At 36.9% G+C, this 22,929-nt stretch overlaps 1 protein-coding gene across 1 annotated transcript in view; it reads right to left on the bottom strand.

The window, feature by feature from the left end:
- The window catches only part of LOC109014353 (probable phosphoinositide phosphatase SAC9), a 43,612-nt gene extending 28,178 nt beyond the window's left edge, over positions 1 to 15,434 (bottom strand). The window contains exons 1-4 of the mRNA XM_018996787.2: positions 15,175 to 15,434; positions 12,551 to 13,149; positions 11,023 to 11,155; positions 5,010 to 6,226 (exon numbers count right to left, since the gene is read on the bottom strand). Coding sequence (XP_018852332.2) covers positions 5,010 to 6,226; positions 11,023 to 11,155; positions 12,551 to 13,149; positions 15,175 to 15,187 — 1,962 coding nt within the window. The 5' untranslated portion in view covers positions 15,188 to 15,434. The remainder of the gene's footprint in view (positions 1 to 5,009; positions 6,227 to 11,022; positions 11,156 to 12,550; positions 13,150 to 15,174) is intronic.
- Positions 15,435 to 22,929: the final 7,495 nt, after the last annotated feature.

The following is a 22,929-nucleotide window of genomic DNA, read 5'->3' as shown; positions in this document are numbered from 1 at the left end:
CACTGTGAAATGGCACCAGTGTATGCAGGGAAGGTGTTTGTGAAAATGAAACTGTGAATTGTGAAATGTTGCTGAGTTATGAGACATGTTTAATTATTCTGCAGTTCATCAGAATTTTGGTGACTATCCTGTGTACTCCGGTTTTATGCTTGATAATTGTTATTTGAAGAAACATTTTTCTAGAGTTTAGGGACTTCGGGTGATAATGAAGGTGCAATTTTTGTTAATGAATCAAAAACAAATCTTAATATATTATTTTCTCAGTTATACTCTCAGTCTCCACTTTCCTCAAAGCCTATTTGTTTATGCAATCTTTCTTTACTTATAATTAAGTCTTAAATCAAATCAAATGATTATTTACATAATTTTAATGTTTTCATTATTTAATTTATAATTTATATGATTTTGTAGACTAACTGTGAACCCCAGACTAATTGCGGATGACTGAGAGTCTGAAACCAATGCACCATGGGATGATTACCATCATGCAAAACTCGTTAGAGTTAGGTTGCGTTTGGATGTTGAAGTGAGTTAAATTGAGTTGAGTTGAGATGATAAAATATTGTTAGAATATTATTTTTTAATATTATTATTATTTTGAAATTTGAAAAAGTTGAATTGTTTATTATATTTTATGTTGGGATTTGAAAAAGTTGTAATAATGAGTTGATATGAGTTGAGAGATGTTTAGAAACCAAACGAAGCCTTAGAGGTGGAGGTGAGTTCATAATATCACTTAGAGTCTTGGTTGATGGTTTAGAAGTCTATAGTTAAATGACTAAAGAAAAAATAGTGCATCTGATCAATAAAAGTTAAAACTTCATGCAGGAAAATTGAAAAGCACTATCAAGTATATCAAGTCATTGACTCGAATGCATGGACTGTCCAAGACTGATGCGGGGCATTGGCCATTGCAGCTATTTCACATTTGAATGAAATTTATGACAACATTCAATATTTTGGTGTTGTAAATTTAAATTTATTGTGATTTGTAGTTTTAAATTTAAATTTATAGTTTGCGATTTGTAGTTTGATTTAGTTATTGTATTTAAATTTTAGTTTTTTAACTTATTTTTTACAGTATTTTAGATGTTTTTAATTATGTTTTTACATTATTAAACAGGCGTTAATATTGGGCCAATCGGAAATTCGGAATCCATTTTCTCAATAGGAAAACTAGGCCTAAGTAGGGCAACTGGGCCTGAAAAAACCCAGTTGCTACTCCAATTGGAGTTCCGAGCTCCTCCGATCGAAGTCGGAGCCCACCCCTACTATGGATGATTGCGAGAGACAAGGGGGGAGAATACTATATATTTCAAGCAACTTAGATCTACGATCTATCTCCTGATAAGGCTGTTCAAAGTCAGACTCTCTTAGGGGTGGCAATATATGACATGACCCGTTAACCCAACACGAACACAATACGATAAAAGCAAATTTGAGTTTAGCCTTAACGGGTTTGGGTCAAAACGGGTTGACCCGTTAAAATACGATTGCTTAACGGTCACTAACGGGTCAACCCATTATGACCTGTTAAGAAATTTACTCAAAATTACATTTATACCCTTACAAACATAAAACCAAAATCCCTATGTCCTCTCTCACAACGGCCTCACTCCTCACTCAGATTCTTCACCTCTCTGCTCCTCACGCCTCCCCTCCCCTCCCCTCACCTCACGCCCTGCCACTCTCATGTCGCCTCCACTCTGCCTCCCATCTCTCAAAGCCTCCTACCGCCCCCATACCCACCTCTAAGGTATGAACAGCTGCTAAAAAACTGCTTGGATATGCTAAACATATGTTCAATGTACGCACTTTTTAGTTTGTGCTAAACATCAGCTAGTGTTATGGTGCGATTCATTGGCTACACTTTGATTTGTGCTAAAAATCTTTGATTAGTTAGTGGGTTGGGTTTGGATCTGCTTGGATCTTTGTTTCCTCTGTGTTTCTTCTTCCCTTCCAAAACCATATTGAGATTTCATGAGTTTTTTTTATCAGAATCCCTTTTGTCGAAGTCATGAAATGGAAAACCTAAATATGAGAGCCGAGCCCTTCTCCTTTCACAAAACATAAATTTCATTTTTGTAAAAACCCTCTTGTCAAAGTCATGAAAGAACCTAAATACAATAACATAGATTTCATTTTTCTGTAAGAAACCCTCATGTCATAGATTTCACAAAATTACTCGGTACATATATAAATTTTTTTTTTTTATGTCGGGAAACCTCTCCAATGCAGGGCCCTTCGGACCCACCTCTGCAGAGTAAACCCCGGTCTCGTACACCGCACCCTCAGAAGTTTCCCTACATAGAACTGGTTAAATCGCTGGCTTTTCACCAAGGGGTGTGGCCCCAAAGGATCGTTTGCACCCATGAGGTGTTGAACCTTAGACTTTGAAGGGAATGATACCCCAAGACCAAAGTCTTCACCACTTGGGCCAACCCCTTGGGGTTAAATAATTTTGATAGGTACTCGGTACCTATATAAAACTCCATCTCATGAAGAACATTCTTGAAACTTTTAAGCAGGAATCAATGTTAAATACTGTATCTTTCTTTTCCAATCGTTTAAGCTCAGACTCATTTTGTTTTATTTTATTTTGATTGAAAGCGTTTTCCTTCAAGTACAACCAAAGAAGATCATTTAGATGCTAAGCATATGTTTCCTGGAGTACCCAGCTCATAGTAAACACAAGTAACAATAGCTTGTTTTTTGTGTTTACTAGCAGCAGAGTACAAAAAAATTTACAACCTGTTTGTTGAAACTGCTTGTGTTTGTTTTATTATTATTATTATGAGCTGAAACGGGTGCTTGTTGAAAGTATTTGTTTAATTTTTCTGAGATTGAAGCTGCTGGTGGTACTGCTATAGCCTATAATACAGTTGGGTTGTTAATTGTATAATACAGAAGTATGACTGGCTGATTTTGCTTTTCAATCTCACTACATTTGTTGGAGAGATTAGGTAGATGTAATATAAAATGCAGGTGCCTAGGTGCTGCCCAGCCGAGGTGTTGTATTTGATTTCAATCTCACTACGCTGATGAACATTTATTCTGTTGTCACGTGACACATACATAGCAATTCTTTACCACACTTGAGAACATTTAGAACAAATCAGGTTTTATTTTAGGCAAACAATACATAATAAAAGCAGTTGGCTAAAATTATTAATATTTTATTATTATATATATAGTATTTGGATAATTCAATGCGGGAATTCGTTTTGAATGGAATAGCCAAATTCAAGTGGGTATATAAGTTCTTGGGTCTTCGGACTTTCTTGATTATGAAATGATGAACTTGTTACAATTAAGGAAATGATAATCTTCTTTGTCTCTGTTCTTTTATTTGCAGCAGGAAGTGTACCGCAGAGATTGGAGGAGAAGTTGACTCTGGATTCAGAGGGAGACCATTCACTTCCTCCAAGTTCTAAAATTGTTTAGATTTGTATTTATCATTATTGGGATTGTAACATTAATATTATTACACTATGTTTATATTTTTATAGTTTGTATTGTAATTTTGGACTTATGAAGTTATACTCTCATTTACCGATCAAAAAAAAAAAGTTATACTCTCATATTTGGTATTGCTAGAATTTTAATTTTAGGTTGCGCTTGGATGTTGAGCTCAGTTCAGCTGAGTTGAGTTCTTTATGAATAGTAGTGAGTTGAGTAGTGAAAGGAGTTATGTGGGGCCCATCTAAACTGAGTTTAAAGTGTGTTTAGATGTTAAGATGAGTTTAGTACTTTTTATGAAAAATTGAAAAAGGTTGTGGATCCCACGTATAAAGATGTTTTAAGTTGAAAAATGTTGTGGGTCCCACGTGTAAGAAGATTTTGAGTTGGGATGAGTTTAGTAATTTGAGAATTGAGTGTTTGGATGTTAGACTCAGTTTAAAATAATTAGATTGAACTCAGCTGAATTTGGGAACCAAATGCAGCCTTAAGTGTTTTTATTATTTGGAATCTTGATTGTAATTTTGGAGTTAGTTTTATAATTTTGAAAGATATTATGATTTTAATTTTAATGTAAAACAGGTTGAAATGGGTCGAAATGGGTTGTGTCATATCGACCCATTTTCTTATTAATTAATAATGGGTCATATCGTGTCGTTTCGTGTCAACCTGTTATTTTAATGGGTCGTGTTAAGGTTTGAAATTTTGACACTTTAAACTTAACGGATCGTGTTCGTGTTAACCCATATAGTATAATGTTCCTGTCTTGACACGACACGAACACGACCCGTTAACACGATTTGACACCCCTAGACTCTCTAACCTTGACAAAGTTAGCAATTAGGGATCCATACCATAAGTTTGTTATGCGTTGTGCATTATAGAGTTGAACACACACATACACCCAGAGTAGAAAGGTCATCATCTGCAAATAGCTCCATTCATATCTGGCTAGTTACGCATTATAATTCCCTCCCAATTTCCACCAACTTTTCATTATCAATGCATCAAAGATAATATCAATTTTCATGCCTAGCAGTTTTGGTGGTTTAAGCATAAGTTGCGCCTTCAAAACCCAAAAAATAGTATGTAATGATTGAAAGAACAAAGTAATGCTATAATAAATTCAGAATGCATAAAATTTTTATTGAGGTTATAAGAGAGACAAAAAAAAAGTATAAAACGTTAATGGATGAGTAATTATAACCCATCAAACTAGAAATAGAAAATGACAAATGATCCACAGGAGTACCATACTTTTAGCAACACAACAACCATATGAAACATCTTAATTGACATCATGATTCAACATTTGATGACTGTTTATCATAAATTTCAATCCATTCAATAAAATCACGAGAGAAAGAGAGACATAATTAAAGGGAAAGTTGACAAAAAGCTGTAGAAATAAATAAAGAATAACGTAGCAACTATTCAAGCAAAACTATGGCAATTATGAAACAAACTAACAAGAATATAGAGACTGCAGAAAGATATAAACAAATAAAACACTATTACCGCTAATTCAGAAAAATCCTAGAATAACGTACATTTAGAGGTTGAACAGGAAGTGATGGAAGATGCTTGAAAAGCCTCATCCCAAGAAACATCTCCAACTGCTTTTGACGAGAACTATCTACAACTGCATTTTTATATCTTCTCTGCAAAGTAATTTTCATATTTTGTGCGGCAGAAAACTGTTTAAACTTCCCAGCATCCTCATTAAATATGCTAAGGATTTGGCTATGCATAGCTTTAGAACCAGTATAAAGTGTTGCATGAATATCACCAGCAAGCAGAAAAATATCAGCCAACTGCAATACTGGAGAAAGAATTGTTGATCGCTTGAACTCCTCAAATGTCATATCAAATCTCTTCCAAGGTTTATCTGGGCAGGGATGCATCCATGTTGTGGTCTTAGTATTGTGATCGATATAATATGTTTTCCCTGTCACTGCATCAGAACGTTTCTCCCAACCTGGAGGCAATGGAGCAGTATAACCACCATAATTATTCATTGACTGATAACCTAATGCCAGATCACTATCAAGCGATATTCCCAGCCGCCTACATTGCTCCACAAAAACTTGGAGGGAACCAAAATAACTAGCGGCATTGGTTCTATCCAAAGAATCTGCACAGTTGAAACGTATCACTCCATTTTGATGTGATCTTATGCAGAAGGCACCTTCATAGTCATCATTATATATGATTTCACCTCTGCAGTCCTTGATTCGCTGCCGTGAAGGCAAATAATCCCCTTCAGAAATGCCAATAGATACAGTGGGTGCTTTTAGAAGTTTCCACAATCCTTCAATTGTTAGTTGTTCACCTTTTAACTTTATACTGGCATGCCAATCATAGTTTATTAAATGAATTCGAGTATAAGGAAGTTTTCCAGTTGATCTGATATAATTCAAAGATTCCTCAAAATGCTGAACTAAAATAGACTCTGACTTTCCTTCTCCATTCCTAAGCAAGTTGATGCATACAATTGGAACCAGAGCTTTTCTATTCTGACTCCCCCCAACACCAACATCTAAACTTCGAGCATCATACCTTTTACTCAACCTCTGATAATACTGTGAGCTTCCTTTATAAGGATCGACCTCTGAAACATATATTTCTGCTTCTGCTGCAGTGATCTTTAATTCTGCTCCCCACCAGATTGGAATTGTGCCACGTCGCCAAATATGTGTGTTAAAAGGAACACTCTGACCAGCCCTTTTGGGGACCCATACAAGTTGCTCACACTCAACTTCATTTCCTATCAAGTACATATTCTTCTTAAGTTCAAAGAAAATTATAGGGAACAAAACAAACAGCTGAGATAAGAACAGGCAATAAAATGTAATGGCAGACACAGAACTGAAAATATTTGGGAATAAAATATACATATAAACTCGTAGTTACTTCTCCAAGTGGTACAGAATTGTAAAAATGCCTTGTAAGGACTATGATCACAAACAGTTGTACAAGTACCAAAGCTTTATTACATAAAGATAAAACACGTCAGTCAACTACTTTTTTTTTTATAAATGCAAAAAAAAAAACACGTCAGTCAACTACTTCTCCAAGCTTTATCACAAACAGTTGTACAAGTACCAAACCTAATTTTGTACAGACTTACGAACGTCTACAAGAAAGAGAATCTGTAAAAGCAAAAAAAAAAAAAAAACAACAAAAAAAAAAAAAAGAGGTGCTGAAAAAACAAAGATCAAGTGAAGCAGTTAAGCATCAACAAGGACACCTGCTTTAATTTCACAAGCAGGTGCCTCTTTCCTATCAAGACTGCACCTACTCTAGGTCCAAACAATCCCTAAGGAACAAAAGGGAACAGTTTTCCATGCCAGACATCCCCTTTTGACTCTAAGTCTCCCATGCTAACCAATAGATAAATGCAACATATGTCCTGGCAGTACCCAATGTACCCAGACAAGGAAACAGGGAAAAAAAAAAACAACAAAGAAAAAAAGAAGTGCAGGGAAACCATCAACCAATTGTCGCTTTGTCGTGAACTGGCTAGGGTTTTGCGATATGCGATCTTCCACCTTTTTGAGATTGACTAGGTGGTGCCACAAATGGTGGTGGAATTATTGACCAGAGGATGGTTCTTTTTTGTGCATAATGTAGAGCATATGGAAGGAACGTAGCATCCACAATTTTGAAGACTATGAGAGAACACTACTAGAGTTAAAACCTCCATGCTTAGATTTCTATATGATTGGACAACTGCCCACAACAATACTTCTTTTTCTTCCTTTGTTGACTTTATGGCTTTTTTATAAGAAAGATTTTACCAAAACAAGTAAATAGGCAAAGCCCAAGTACACAAGAAGTATACGAAAGTGAAAGCCTATTTACAAGCTGAGAACTAGAAAAATGGCTTATTGTTCTCTTTCTTTCCTTTAACTACAAGTGTTCCTTTGTATAGTTCTTACATAGTTGGGTTGCGCTCATGGCACACTTCATTAAAATCTGGTATCTTTACTTGTAAAAAAAGGCTGAGAAAACGATTGCATAACTAAAGGCATTTTTTTTCAAAACCTTTTTACCACTAGATGGCTGCCTATAACTGCTTTCCTAATTCTAGTTTTCTAATTTATTTTTTATAAATAAGAATGAAGTTTTATTGAATCAAGTAAATATGCGTAGCTCGTGTATACAATAGTGACTATCACAATAGTGAATCAAGTAAATAGGCGTAGCCCATGCAAGAAAATCATGAACGCTAGTCCCATTGGCCAAAGCCCATAGAATTAAAGTGTGGAAAAAGAAACATCTCAATTCGTCCAAAGAGCGCTCTCGATCTTCAAAGTTTCTGCTGTTCCTTTCAAGCCAAATGCACCACATGAGGCATAAAGGAATAAATTCCATACAGCAGCAGTATGAGAAACACCCCGAACACCTCTCCAACAAACAAAAAGATCCACAACCCTCCTAGGCATCACCCATGCCAGTATAGACCAATGTTTTAAATTCAGTTTCGGTGATCATTCCGGTTTAAGTACTGAAACGGAATATTTCGGTACTGGTGCATTCCAGTTTACCGTTTTGTTATTAAATATATAGTACATATAAATATTTATATGTATATATAAACTAACAACTAATGGAATAAATACATATATATATATAAGTGTGTATCATGTATATGTGTAAATATATGGAAGAATTGAAGATTTATAAAATGAATATTCGTTGAAAAAATTACAAACTTGAGTTGAGACACAAAAAACAAAGAAAAAAATAAAATAATAGAGAAATTATTAAAAGTAATGATATTTAAAAAAATGAGAGAATGAGAGGACATATCTAAAGTTACAAAAAATTAAAATTATATAAATCCATTTTATATTCTAGAATTAACTAAATACCATCTAGATTTAAAATTTATAAAAATGTCATCCAAGCACAAGAAAATTACAAAAACAGTCTGAAACGAATAGGGGCAAGAATGGCTGGAATTTGACTGGAATGGCCAAAACGGACCGAAAAGGGCCTGAATTTGGAGTGAAACGAAACGAGGAGGTATAGTGTACCAGATACAACACCGGAAAGGAAAATTCCGGCTGGAACAGAATTTAAAACTATGGTATAGACCTTCTAAAAATTGCATCCCAAAATACCCTTGCCACCTTGCAATGAAGTAATGAATGATCCACCAATTCACCACATTTTTTACACATATAGAACCAATCCACAACAATAAGCCCACTCTTCTCGTATAATTGGGCTATTGCCTATCCCTATTGATCAATAAAAATTTTGTTTACCGATAAAAAAAAAAGGTTGTCAATTGTCAGGATTTTCCCAAGAGAGGTCGTCCAACCAAAGAAAGCAACATTGGAAGGCACTTTACTCCTCCAAATGCACTTCCAAGGAAAAGAACTATGATAGGGTTAATTATAAAATTAGTCCATGGGTTGAAGTCTGTTTGCAAATCACACCCTCAGTTTCAAATTTTTATAATTTACCCTTTGGGTATGCAAATTTTTGCAATTAGATCCTTTTGTGCATCTCCCATCAATTCATCTAACAACAAGGTTGCCACATGGCAAGCAATCAAAATGCGACATGTGGCACCCTTAAGAAATAATAAAATCTTAAAAATCAAAATAAAAATTCTGTAAAAATTAAAAACAAATAAAATAATTAGGAATCTTAAAAGCATAAGTAATTAATTTAAAAAAAAAAACAATTCTAGGGAGAGGATCCCTTCACAGGGCCCTGCGGGGTGAACAATAAGCCACCCCGCGATGGCTATGAAAACCACTATAGGTGGCCAATTTGGCTGCCTAAGGCTAGATCAACCACTGTGGGGCTGGCCACCACCAGACCACCACAGGGTGGCTTCCCAGCCACCCCGTTGCGGCCCTGTGGAAGGGATCCCCCTTCCAGCGGGGAGGGCCTCCCCAAAAATCGTCTCTTTTTTTATAAATTTAATTATTTTACATTTTTAAGTTTTTAGTTTTCTCATTTATTTTAAAATATTTTTATTTTGATTTTTCTGATTTTATTATTTTTTTAATAAGAGTGCCACATGTCACACTCTTATTGGTTGCCAAATTGAACAGATCAGAAATAGCACCAATCTTCCAATCCTGCGCAGCTCTAAGAAAACGCACATTCCACAATGGCAATCCATTAGAGATATCCAAGAGATCCGCAACCGAAGCATCCTGATTATGGGTGATCCATTAGACAGTGGGGAATGAAACCTTAAGGGTTGTACCACCAGACCAAGAGTCATCATGCTAGAAACTAATTTTGGAGCCCTAGCCAATCACGAAACTAACATGACGGGCCAAATCTGCCCAACTACTCCTAATGTATTTCTACAATCTTGCAACATGTGCGCCTCTCACTTCATTTGAGCACCAAACCCCCTAGCACTCCCACTGGACCATCTCAGACTTCACAAGGTTCACCTTAAGGCCCGAGACAATCTCAAAGAAAAGCAAGAGAACCCTTAACAATTGAACATGGCCATGTTCTACCTTGAAAAAAATAAGAGTGCCAACTGCAAAAAGAAGATGAGAAACATTGACAAAACCATTGTTAGGGCACCTTATTTAAACCTCCCAAGAACACACCACCAATAGCGGCCCCCAACATCAGACTAAGAGCGTCCCCCAACATCAGACTAAGAGCGTCCATGCTATGACAAAAAGGAAGGGAGACACAGATCCCTTTGTCTCAATCCACGAGAAATATTAAAGAAACCAACGGGAGTGTCGTTCACCAAAACTGAGAAGCGGGTCATGGATACACAATACTTGATCCAACTACACCACCTCTCCTCGAAACCACATCTCCCAAATAAATCTTCTTTTTGAAAAAAAAAAAGGGAAATTCTAATTTAAGTGGTCGAAAGCCTTCTCTGTGCCCAACTTACATAAGATACCTGGCACACCCAACTTCATTCTACTCTCCAAGCATTCATGAGCAATTAGCACTAAGTCCAAAATTTGTCTACCTTTGACAAAAGCATTATGAGGCTTAGAGATAATAATTTTCTCCAAAACCATGCTCAAGCAGTTAGCAAAAACTTTGGATATGATTTTGTACATCCTATTAACAAGGCTAATGAGGTGGAAATCCTTCACATCCAAAGATCCTTCCTTCTTTGGCATAAGTGCAATAAAGGTCACCACAATATCCAAATTTGAAAACTAGCCAACATGGTATGATTTTCTTGCTCTTTTTACTTTTTTTGAGTTAAGTGAATATCTTGTGTACTTAGGTATCACCCTTTTTCCTTTCAACTTCATCTACTTATAAAATGAAAATTCACAAAAAATTGTCAATGTTGTTAATTAGTCAATTAATTCCAAACTAGAGACAATGTGGTAACTGGATTGTTGAGATGTAAATTATCACTTTGTGGGTTTAAATGAAGTGAACAAATGAGTATTAGAAACCAAAAGATAACTTTCAGAAGTTTTTTGGTTTCTAATTGGTAAAAGCTTTTGTAGGGAGCTTCTACCAATTGACCAAACTAACTTAGCAAATTCCATAACAATGCAATTCAATTTCAAAAGTTGTTAATGTGTTGCAGACCTGTGCTAAAACACGAATTTAATCCCCTAGCCAAATATCGAGTGCCAGGATGCAGTCTGCTACGACGAGCAGTGAGAGCAACAATCCCTTCTAGCTGACCTGAGCTTCCAAAACTTCGACATTCTGCAAACCCCTACACATTATTGTAAAGATCTTAAACATTAAATATAGCTAAACAAATACTCCCAAATGCAGGGCAGGTAAATCATTATGAAAGTGAATTGGCAGAGGAAAAAAGATAACATCAATTTTAAAAAAAGAATGGAATATGAAAGCACACATGAATAGTGATAAGATTCAAGCAAGAGAAGTCATGGCTTAACCACAAAAATGGACTGTGAAAGCACACATGGATAGTGACAACAGCCAAACAAGAGAAGTCACAACTTAACTATATCCAAGTGATAATGATTTATAGATAACAAAAACATTGTCTAAATAAATTCCAGAGAAACCTATCAAAAATAAATTCCAGAGAAATAAATTTTTAACATCACATAAAAACATTTTCCTACTTCTACTTAGGTGTTCCTCTTGTATACTTCTTGTGTATCTAGGCTATACCTTTTGCATTTTTCAATATAACCTTCAATTAGTTGTTAAAAAAAGTCAAATTTTCAGAAATAATTAATTCTAATAGGTAGACAAATTAAGTAATTTCTGATGGCAATTTGGGACACATCAGTAATAATTGATTGTAATAGGCAGACTGATAAGTAATACATGGTGGCAATTTGAACTTGTTCTTTCTAACAAGCACTGCTGACTGAATTAAATTCCTTCATGGGGACACACAAAGACACACACCCCCACAAACATATATGTATATACACGTCTAATGGCTTCTTCCCAAGCATTTAGCAATAAATGCTTAAACATAGGAAGAAACGATTAAAAAATAATGCAGCAGTACCAAATTCCTGGATATAAAAGCATCAGGAAGCAGAACAACATTGTTTTCCCCCCTTTATTACCAGTTACAGAGAAGGTCACTAGAATATCCAAATTTGAAAATTAGCCAGCAAGGTATGATTAGACAACTTCAACCTGACCTATGAGATAGCAGGTTTGAAAAAGAGGACATCAAAAAATGTGGCTTAACTTGACCTCATTCAAATATTTTTGAACCCCCTAGCAGAACAATATGCTAATCACAGTCCAGATTAAGATTGACTTTGCTTGTAGAAAGACATATTATTACATGCATGCTTTACCACCAAGAGCAATGAATTGAGAAATGTCTAACCCTCAATTGTATGTTACCAAAATGCTTTTTATCCATCAGTTGAATGAGTTTTTCATAACTAAGATGGAGTTCAGCTCCTAATATGGAGGGAAATTCATAGCTTGTCACTTAATATTATTTGTATAGATATGTATATGCAACTACAAAATACAAAGCATACTACAATGGGCCTATGTTAACTGTAGCAAGAACATATAGAGGAGCTCGCTTAAAAGCTAGACATTTTGAAAGAACAACAGTCAGATGAGCATCAATTTGAAGATACCAAGCATGAAGCAAAACCTGCAGCAGAGTGACACAATGCTGTGGCAGCCCAATGGTTTTGAAAGGCATTGAAAACCATCCATTCCAAACAAATTCATCGTCAGGCTTTTGCAAGGGAAGACGACTCGGGAAAGGCCGAGTGATATCTCTTGTCTCACAAAAGTAGTGCTTTCCATCAATATCAAGCTCGGTTAATTCTTGAACATTCTTCACTTCTCCTTTACCTTGGGGTTGAGGATTTTGAAGTGATATTTTGATCCACTGGCTCTCAATCACCGTATATACACACCCTCCACCGGGCAGGTTTGGAATGCTTGCAATTAACTTCGTTGCAACAAGTAGCAAACCAAAGTTTCCCAGGGCGGCATAACCCAAAATCGCCCTGGCATATGTTAAATTCTTATACAGCCATTGTGATCCATTTGTAATGTAATCTAAAGCCTTTTTTTCAGATTCAAAAATATCAACACCCAATTTTGCATTGTAGCGCAAGGCACCAGTTGTTGGATCGACATATATCACCTGAGTATCAGTCCTGGAAGACAAGCTAGCAATGATATATACTTCACCAGTATCCAGTGTAAGAACAATCACAGATGTATCCCTCCCATTCCGGACTGCAACACAGCACCAGGAAAAATGAAAAGCATGCATAATATTAGAATGACACCATAATTGAAGCAAGATTTTTCGAAGTAACAGATATGGTAGTATTCATGTGACAAGAAAACTAAAAGAGTAAGAGCTTTTGCTTTGTGAATAAATAGTAAGAAGAAAGCTAGTTAATTAAAAAACAGAATCTGACATCTGTCAATTTTACCATAACATAAAATGAACTATGACAGCCATATTAACAAAAAAATGACTTTTTGCCTGCCATATTAAGAAGTAAACAACTTTGTGGAAGCAAAAATGAAATAAGAACATAAATGCCTGAGTGTCTACTATATTGCCGACTTCTTTTGCTGACAAAGCACCATGCACAGAAGAGACTTCTAGTCTTCTAGAAGGCACCATATCCACCTTGTGTGGATCTAAGTGTTTATCGTACCATGCATTCGTTTTCTTCACTTTATTTCTGGAGGGAGCAGTAACAACAATCTTTTTTTTTTCATATTAACAAAAGTTAATTTTGCCTCTACAAATGTGTGCATACATAAAATATAGGTGATAGGGGATTCTGCAAATGTAATATTTGCTTTCATTTTACAACTGAATCCAATTCAGTTTTTCGTTGTCTACGACCTTCTCTCTCTATCTCAAGTTCCTAAAGGACTAAACAGACTGCTGAGTAAATGAGTATGCAGCTAGCTAACTAGCATAATTTGGAATCTGTCTTTTGCACACGAGGTTGTCCTTTTTTTAACATTAGGTTGTCACACCCCAGACAGGTTTTGCAGAGAAAGTCGCAGCATCAACTAGAGATAAGATGTTTTCCTTCAATTTGTGGTAACTTTCTTCTATCTTTAATTGATGAAAGTTTCTTTACTGACGATTTTTTCAACTTGAGACTCTCACAAACACCTTTTATACCTAGTTCCACTTCAAGCTAAAGTTTCTTCTCAACAACATACGCCCTTGATGTATGCCCTCATGAAATCCCGGTTCTATAGTAGAGGTTCTGTTGGTGGAAGACAGGTACAAAATCTAAGATAAAAAATATCCTTGCTGAAACTGGTGTTTGTTGGATAAATCGCTTGAGCCAAAACTACACGGAAAATCTCACTGCATATTATACATTAAACCTCCAATAAATTCAAATAAACCATCATACATGTGAGCATTGTGTAAGTTAGTGGTTCCTCAACCAAATGCCCACTCTATTTGGCCGCAGTTTTCTTCATATTTATTTTGATAATGAAGATTGCTATAATTACTAGCACCGTTATTGCCATTAAGAGTCTTAGTCCTTTCATCCATTGAAAATTAGGTTATCCTCATTGCAATCAGAGTAAAAGGTCATAAATATACATTTTCTTCCACCAATTTTTTGCATGAGACGGCTTCTATCCATGGCATCCTCGTAGAGCCGCATAAATAAAATTCATCCCTAGCACCATGTGTTCCTATGACGTTTAAACCATGTTACGCCTAGATCTATATTGACACGAATTTTAAGAGATGGATTTGATTTCAACGTGTCGGATCTCAACAATCCTTTTTTTCTGAAATACCGGCATGGGAACACATGCACCAATGTCAAGTGTCGTGATCATAAAAAACACATCAGGCTTGTTTAAGTAGCAATCAACGGAGATTTGGACAAATGCATTACAGTTGTAGCTACCTCATAATGAAAATGCCGGAGCTTATGGATGCTACAAATGTTAGCAAATAGCACGAACAAGAAGATCTACGGATCCAAGCTATCATGTTAAGGCACGTAAGCAAATATCAAATAAACAAAAAGACTTGCCTTCATGGGCTTCGTTTGTGTGTGTGTGTGTGTGTGTGTGTGTGGTGTACACGCACACAAATATATTCTTAGATGATTAAGAATTCGAGTTTTCAGACTTAGAAACAGATCAGACACGCTGAGTCGGAAATAATTAGCGCATCAAACTGAGGTTGAGAGTTAAAAACCTAAAATAATTAGGAGATGCATAGAGAAAAAAATGAGGTGCATGGATAGAGAAGCTGACCAGGTGATTCCATGAGCTCGGAATCGAACCGACTAGTAGCAGTCTTGGATAGCACCGTCGAGTTTACGATCCCTGGACACGAAGAGAGGGAAAGCGATTCATAAGGGAATTTGATCGTCGAACGCTCGTATTATAGACAAATGAATTCGCAGAGCCAGAGCCAGAGAGCGCTGGACGCTCCGGTGAATTGCGACAACGGAGAGATGCGAGTATTGGGTACGGTAGACACGACGGATGTTAAAAAGCGGGGTGAGAGAGAGAGAGACAAATTTACCAAAATTAAATTCAAAGGACAAAACAAGACGATTGGTTTAAGCTGGTAAGTGAAGTAATTTGGTTATTATTTATAAATTAATTATTATTTTTAATTATTATTTAATTTATTATTATTTATATATTATTTATTATTTTTAATTTATTATTTATTATTATTATTCACAAATTATATCATCTTAAATTTAATGTACAAACGTAGTCTTCATCCTGCTAATTATCTTTCCGAGAGAGAAAATGATGTGGCTGTGAAAAATCATCGTTGTGAGTTTCGATTAATACAATGGCGATTTGGACATTTATATTAAGAGCTGTCGTAGCACGTTACGTATCTACTCTTTTTTTTTTTTTTCTTTTTTTTTTTATGCGGAACGCAACAGACCTTTTATCTCTTTTTCTCTTTCATCAGCTTTCTCTTTCATCAGATCTCTCATTCCTCATCGTCTTTATCTCTCATTGCATCTCTCGCTCTCGGCTCTCTCTCTCCTCGACTCTCTCTCATCAAATTTCTCTCTCTTCGACTATCCCTCATCTCTCATCTCTCATCTCTCATCGTCTCTCTCATCTATGAGTTATCTCTCGAATTCGTCTCACTCTCAACTCACTCAATGAAACAGTGCGTTTGCTACCCACTTCAAGTGTGCACCGGATGTAGCGAAATAGTGGCTACTCCCAAAAATATTTCATATATTAATACATTAATATTCATATGGATGCAACGATATTAGTAACTCTTGAATCAAATAAATAAAAAATCTTATCTCAACAAAAAATAAATATAAAATCTAATGACTATTATCCATCATTTCAATCATATATTTTATGAGAAATGCATCAAATGGTTCAAAATTATTTTATAGTTCTTATTTATGTATTAAATATTTGATGTTACATTGAGACATATTGAAATGATTAATATCATTCTTCAATGACTACAAATTTATCACATAACAAAATTTGACCTAATTTATAGCATTATTCTTTAATGATACATCTTTCAGACTTTGTCTCTCTAAATTTAATTATATAATATCACTAAAATGAATTGGCGATTTATCAACAAAAAATAACACAAATGTTTAAATGTAATTGAGCGTTTGGACTCTGAGATAACCCATTTTTAAATCTTATGAATCATCCCAAATTTGTATGCGTGTAGATTTTTTCTACAGTACATTTGAGTTTTGGGAAAACTCAATCAAACTCAAGAATTGGAATAATTAGAGATTTTTATGATACTAAAAGATTAGGAAAGTTATATGTTAAGAGGTGGCTTGAATTCAGATGGAACAGTGCATGTGTCGTATGTTCACTCGAGCGGAGGTTCACTCAGCTCGAGCGAAATCAGGCAGAGAGCTGAATCTCGAGCGATGAGAGCTTCGCTCAAGCATCGCTCGAGATTCAGCTCGAGCGATATGAAGATAGAGAGCTTCGCTTGACATTCGCTCGACATCCAGCTCGAGCGAATTCAGACAGAGAGTTTGCTCGATCCTCGCTCGACACCCAACTCGAGCGAATTCAGGCAGAGACCTTCGCTCAACCCTCGCTCGACATGCAGCTCGAGCGATATCCAAGTCAGAGAGCTTCGCTCGACATCGCTCAACTGTTGGCTTGAGCGAAGTGTACAAAACCTACGTTTGCTCGACACTCGCTCGAGTGTTCGCTCGAGCCAATGTTCACAGAAGTGAATTCTCACTGTTCCTATAAATACCAAACGGCGCCTCCCTTTTCCATAGACTTCAGAAATCCTTTTTTGTCTTGTTTTAAGTGATTTCTTGAGAGAGAAGTTTAGAGTGAGTTTGAGAGATAACATCTTTGTGAAGTTTTGTATTATTCTTCTGTATTCCATCTTTGTTGATCGTGAAATTTTCGATACCGACCCCACCAGTGGACGTAGGCTCATTTTGAGTCAAACCACTTAAATCTTGGTGTTCTTTCTGTGTGATTGTCATCAATTTCTTTCGTTTATTTCCGCTACTATACTTCGAGTTAGTCTTAGATATACAGTTATTCCCAACAAACTGGTGTCAAAGATTGGCTCAGGGTGATCTGGTGGGATGGCTATGGCTAAGTTCGAAGTTGAGAAATTTGACGGTCAGAACAGTTTCAATCTACGGCGCATCAAGATGAAGGCTTTACTACGACAACAGAGCTTGTCAAAAGTATTAGAAGTGTCGGTATCTGACGATTCTCCGGCTCCTTCAAAAGAAGAAGAAGAAAAGGTACACAGTACTATTCTTTTGTCACTATCTGATGGAGTTTTAAGAGAAGTTGCTGACGAGGAGACTACAACTGGTCTCTGGTCGGCACTTGAGAATTTGTACATGAAGAGATCTCTCACCAACCGTTTGTATTTGAAATAACAGTTATACACTCTCAAAATGAAGGAAGGTACTCTTATTTCTGAACACCTAGATGAATTTAATAAAATCATTATGGATCTGAAGAATATAGATATTAAGCTTGAAGAAAAAGATCAAGCGTTAATTATTTTATGTTCATTATCCATATCTTTTGAGAACTTTGTGAATTCCATGTTGTATGGTAGAAATACAATTTCCTTGGTAGATGTAAAATTTGATTTGAATTCTAAAGAGTTGAGGAATAAATTGAGTGTGAAGAACACTAATGAACAAGCTAGAGGCTTGTTTGTTAAATCCTCAAGCAGGGGTAGATCGAATGACAAGGGTTCATAGAAGAATAAGGGGAAATCCAGGGGCAGTTCACAAACAACGTTTAGTAAGAAAAACGTCAAATGTCATTACTGCCATAAGTTTGGTCACTACAAAAATGAGTGTCCAAAATTGAAAAACAAAGAGGACGGCACTAGTTCCTCTAATGCCATTAGTGTTGCTGATGATAGGTCTAACGACTCAGATCTTGTTCTAGCCATTAGCGACTCCAGTAGTCGCTTTAGTGACAAGTGGGTCATGGACTCAGCTTGCACCTTCATATGTGTCCCAAGAGGGACTGGTTCACTAACTATGAATCAGTCAACGGAGGCTCCGTTCTGTTAGGGAATGATATGGCTTGTAGAATTGTTGGAATTGGTTCAGTCAGAATTAAGATGTTTGATGGAATTGTCAGGACATTGTCTAATGTTCGACACATTCCAGAGTTGAAAAAGAATCTTATTTCTTTGGGTACTCTTGATTCTCTGGACTACAAGTACACTGGTGAAGGTGGAGCTATCAGAGTCAGTAAGGGCTCTATGGTTGTGATGAAAGGAGATAAGACAAATGATCTTTATTTCCTTCAGGGCTCTACAGTGACAGGTGTAGCTGCAGTGTCTGTTTCAGATGATCCAGATTCAGATGTCACCCGTTTGTGGCATATGCGTTTGGGTCATATGAGTGAGAAGGGGATGTCAATTTTGAGTAAGCAAGGTTTGCTATGTGATCAGAAGATAGAGAAACTGGATTTCTGTGAACACTGTGTGTTTGGAAAACAGTGCAGGGTTCAGTTCTCTACAGGGGTTTACAGAACCAAAAGTTCTGTGTACTATATTCATTCTGATCTTTGGGGCCCATCTTCCGTCCCGTCAAAAGGTGGAGCTCAGTATTTGCTTACATTCATTGATGATTTCTCACGGAAGGTTTGGGTTTACTTTCTGAAACAGAAAAGCAATGTATTTGTTAACTTCAAACAGTGGAAAGCTTTGATTGAAAATCAGACGGGCAAGAAAATAAAGCGACTTCGCACTAACAATGGTATGGAGTTTTGCGGAGGTGAGTTTGATGAATTCTGTAAAAATGAAGGTATTGCCAGACATCGTACAATTAGACATACTCCACAGCAAAATAGGGTAGCTAAACGGATGAACAGGACTCTCTTGGAGAGAGCCCGCAACATGCTTTCTAATGCAGGCTTGGCTAAGGACTTCTGGGCTGAAGTAATCAACACAGTCTGCTTCTTGGTCAATCGTTCTCCAGCCACAGCGATTGGTTTGAAGACTCTGAATGAGGTATAGTCTGATACTCCTGCTGATTACTCAAATTTGAAAATTTTTTATTGTTCTGCATATTTCCATGTTAATGATGGAAAACTTGAGCCAAGGGCAAAGAAAGGCATATTCATTGGGTATGCCAGTGGGGTGAAGGGATTCAGGCTGTGGTGTACTGATCCTAAATCACCCAAGTTTGTGATCAGTAGGGATGTCACTTTTGATGAAAAATCCATGCTTAGTCCGAGAAAGAGATTATTGAGTCTACAGGACAAGAACATGATGTTAGAAAGCAGGTGAAGTTTCAGGTGGAAGCACCACAAGGGTTGCCCAGTGGCGCCCAAGATCATGCTATTGCAGATGAGCATGATTCTGATTGGATGTAGCGGCGCACAAGGTAAGCAGGACTACAATATAGCGACTGGTAGACAGAGGAGGCAGATTAGACCACCTCAGAGATATGCTCATGCAGATTGGTGATGTATGCTCTTACTACGGCAGAGAATATTGTTGGTCAGGAGCCTTCCAGTTATTCAGAATCTGTCAAGAGCGCAGAATCTGCACAGTGGTGCGCAGCTATGACTGAAGAGATTGAGTCTCTTCACAAAAACCAAACATGGGATTTGGTTCTGTTGCCAAAGAAGGTGAAGACTGTTGGCTGCAAATGGGTCTTCAAAAGAAAAGAGAGAATCCAGGGTGATACAGATGCAAGATACAAGGCACGTTTAGTTGCTAAGGGCTTCAGTCAGAGAGAAGGCATCGACTTCAATGAAGTCTTCTCTCCAGTGGTGAAACACAGTTCAATCAGATTGCTACTTGCTATAGTAGCATTGTATGACTTAGAGCTGCAGCAACTTGATGTTAAAACAGCGTTCCTACATGGTGAGCTTGAAGAGACCATTTATATGCATCAGCCAGAGGGATTCATTATTGAAAACAAAGAAAATCATGTGTGCAGATTGAATAAATCATTATATGGTTTGAAGCAGTCGCCAAGGCAATGGTATAAGCATTTTGATTTCTTTATGATTGATCATGGTTATTTGAGAAGTAGCTATGATAGTTGTGTTTATCATAAGGAATTATTTGATAAGTCTTTCATTTATTTGCTATTATATGTTGATGATATGCTTATTGCTGCTAGAAGCATATCTGACATTGGTTTGTTAAAGACCCAACTCAGAAATGAGTTTGAAATGAAAGACTTAGGTGCTGCGAAGAAGATTTTGGGGATGGAAATCTTTAGAGATAGGAAAGCTGGAAAGTTGTACTTGTCCTAGGGAAAGTACATTGAGAAAGTGCTTCAGAGATTTGGAATGTTTGATTCCAAACCAGTAAGTACACCACTTGCTATACACTTTAAACTTTCAGCTTCCCTATCTCCTCAGACAGATGAAGAGGAACAGTTCATGGCTAGTGTTTCTTATTCGAGTGTAGTTGGCAGCATCATGTATGCAATGGTTTGCACTCGTCCAGACATTTCACAGGCCGTGAGTGTAGTTAGCAGGTATATGGCTAATCCGGGTAAGACTCATTGGCAGGCTATGAAATGGATACTCAGGTATTTGAGGGGAACCTTGAACTTTGGCTTAATATTTGATAGAGATGTCGATCTCAGTTCCAAAGTTACTGGTTTTGTTGATTCTGATTATGCTGGAGACTTAGATAAAAGAAGATCATTGACAGGTTATGTTTTCACTTTGTGTGGGTCTGCTATTAGTTGGAAAGCAACACTGCAATCCACTGTTGCTTTATCAACTACAGAGGCAGAGTACATGGCAGCAGCAGAGGCTGTTAAGGAGGCCATTTGGTTGAAAGGCTTGATCAATGATTTGGGTTTACAGCAAGATGGTTCTGCGACAGTCAGAGTGCAATACATTTGACCAAAAATCAAATGTATCATGAGAGAACGAAGCACATTGATGTCAAGTATCATTTTCTCAGAGAGATTGTTACAGAAGGTGTTATACAGATTCTGAAGATTGCTACTACAGAGAATCCAGCATATATGATGTCTAAGCCAGTTGCAGTATACAAGTTCAAACTTTGTTTGGACTTGATTGGTGTTCGCATTTTGTTATTCCCGTAAGGGATTTGGTGGTGGGGATTGGTTTTGTGGTCAAAGGTTTTTTTTTTATGTTGAAATTGGCAGAGTTCAAGCCAAGGTGGAGATTTGTTAAGAGGTGACTTGAATTTAGATGGAACAGTGCATGTGTCGTATGTTCGCTCGAGCGGAGGTTCACTCAGCTCGAGCGAAATCAGGCAGAGAGCTTCGCTCAAGCATCGCTCAAGATTCAGCTCGAGCGATATGAAGACAGAGAGCTTCGCTCGACATCTAGCTCGAGCGAATTCAGACAGAGAGCTTCGCTCAATCCTCGCTCGACACCCAGCTCGAGCGAATTTAGGCAGAGAGCTTCGCTCGACCCTCGCTCGACATACAGCTCGAGCGATATCTAAGTCAGAGAGCTTCGCTCGACATCACTCAACTTCTTGGGGACAAGAAGTTGTCTAAGGGGTCTTCAGAGGAAAAATCAAGTTCTTCCATTACTGATAGAATTAAACCCAAAATATTACAAAAGGCACACAATGTCATTATTCTTTCCTTAGGGGATAAGGTCTTACGGGAGGTAGCCAATGAAGATTCAGCTGCAGGGATTTGGTTAAAGCTAGAAACTCTCTACATGACCAAATCCCTGACCAATCGTCTTCATAATAAGACAAAACTGTATACTTTTAAAATGACTCTGGGGGTGACTATTGAAGATCATCTGGATGAGTTAACAAGATCATCCTAGATCTTGCTAACATAGACATCACAATAGATGATGAGGCTATACTGTTATTGAGCTCCCTTGAAAATTCATATGCTAACCTAAAAGAAACAATTATGTATGGCAGAGAGAGTTTGTCATTAGATGAGGTGCAATCCATATTGCATGCAAGGGAACTTCAGAATAATTTTGAAGCTAAAACACAGACTGGTGAGGGGTTAGTGGCTATGGGAAGATCTGAAAAACCTGATTATAAAGGAAATAAAATTAAGGGTAGATCAAAATCAAAAGGAAAACAACTGAAGTGTTTCCTATGTCACAAAGAGGGACATTTCAAGAAAGATTGTCCAGAAAAGAAAACAAAAGAGAGGGATAAATTCAAACACGAGGGAAATGTATCTGTTGCATTTGAAGGCTATGAGAGTGCTGAGGTACTTTGTATCTCAGAGACTGAATCTAGTAATGAATGGATTTTAGATTCAGGATGTTCTATTCATATGTGCCCTTGTAAATCTTGGTTTGAAACTTTTTCAGTTTTTGATGGTAGACATGTTATGCTTAGTAATAATAAATCTTGCAAAGTTCTTGAAATTGGTACAATCAGATTAAAATTGCATGATGGTGTGGAAAGAATACTAAAAGATGTAAGATACATACCTGATCTTAAGAGAAATTTAATCTCTCTTGGAATGCTTGACAAATCTGGTTGCACTTTTAAATCTGAATCAAGAGCACTAAAAGTAGCTAAAGGGTCCTTAATAGTAATGA

This window comes from Juglans regia, chromosome 7, assembly GCF_001411555.2.
Source record: "Juglans regia cultivar Chandler chromosome 7, Walnut 2.0, whole genome shotgun sequence".
NCBI lineage: Eukaryota > Viridiplantae > Streptophyta > Magnoliopsida > Fagales > Juglandaceae > Juglans > Juglans regia.
This window is presented reverse-complemented; position numbering and strand designations above follow the sequence as displayed.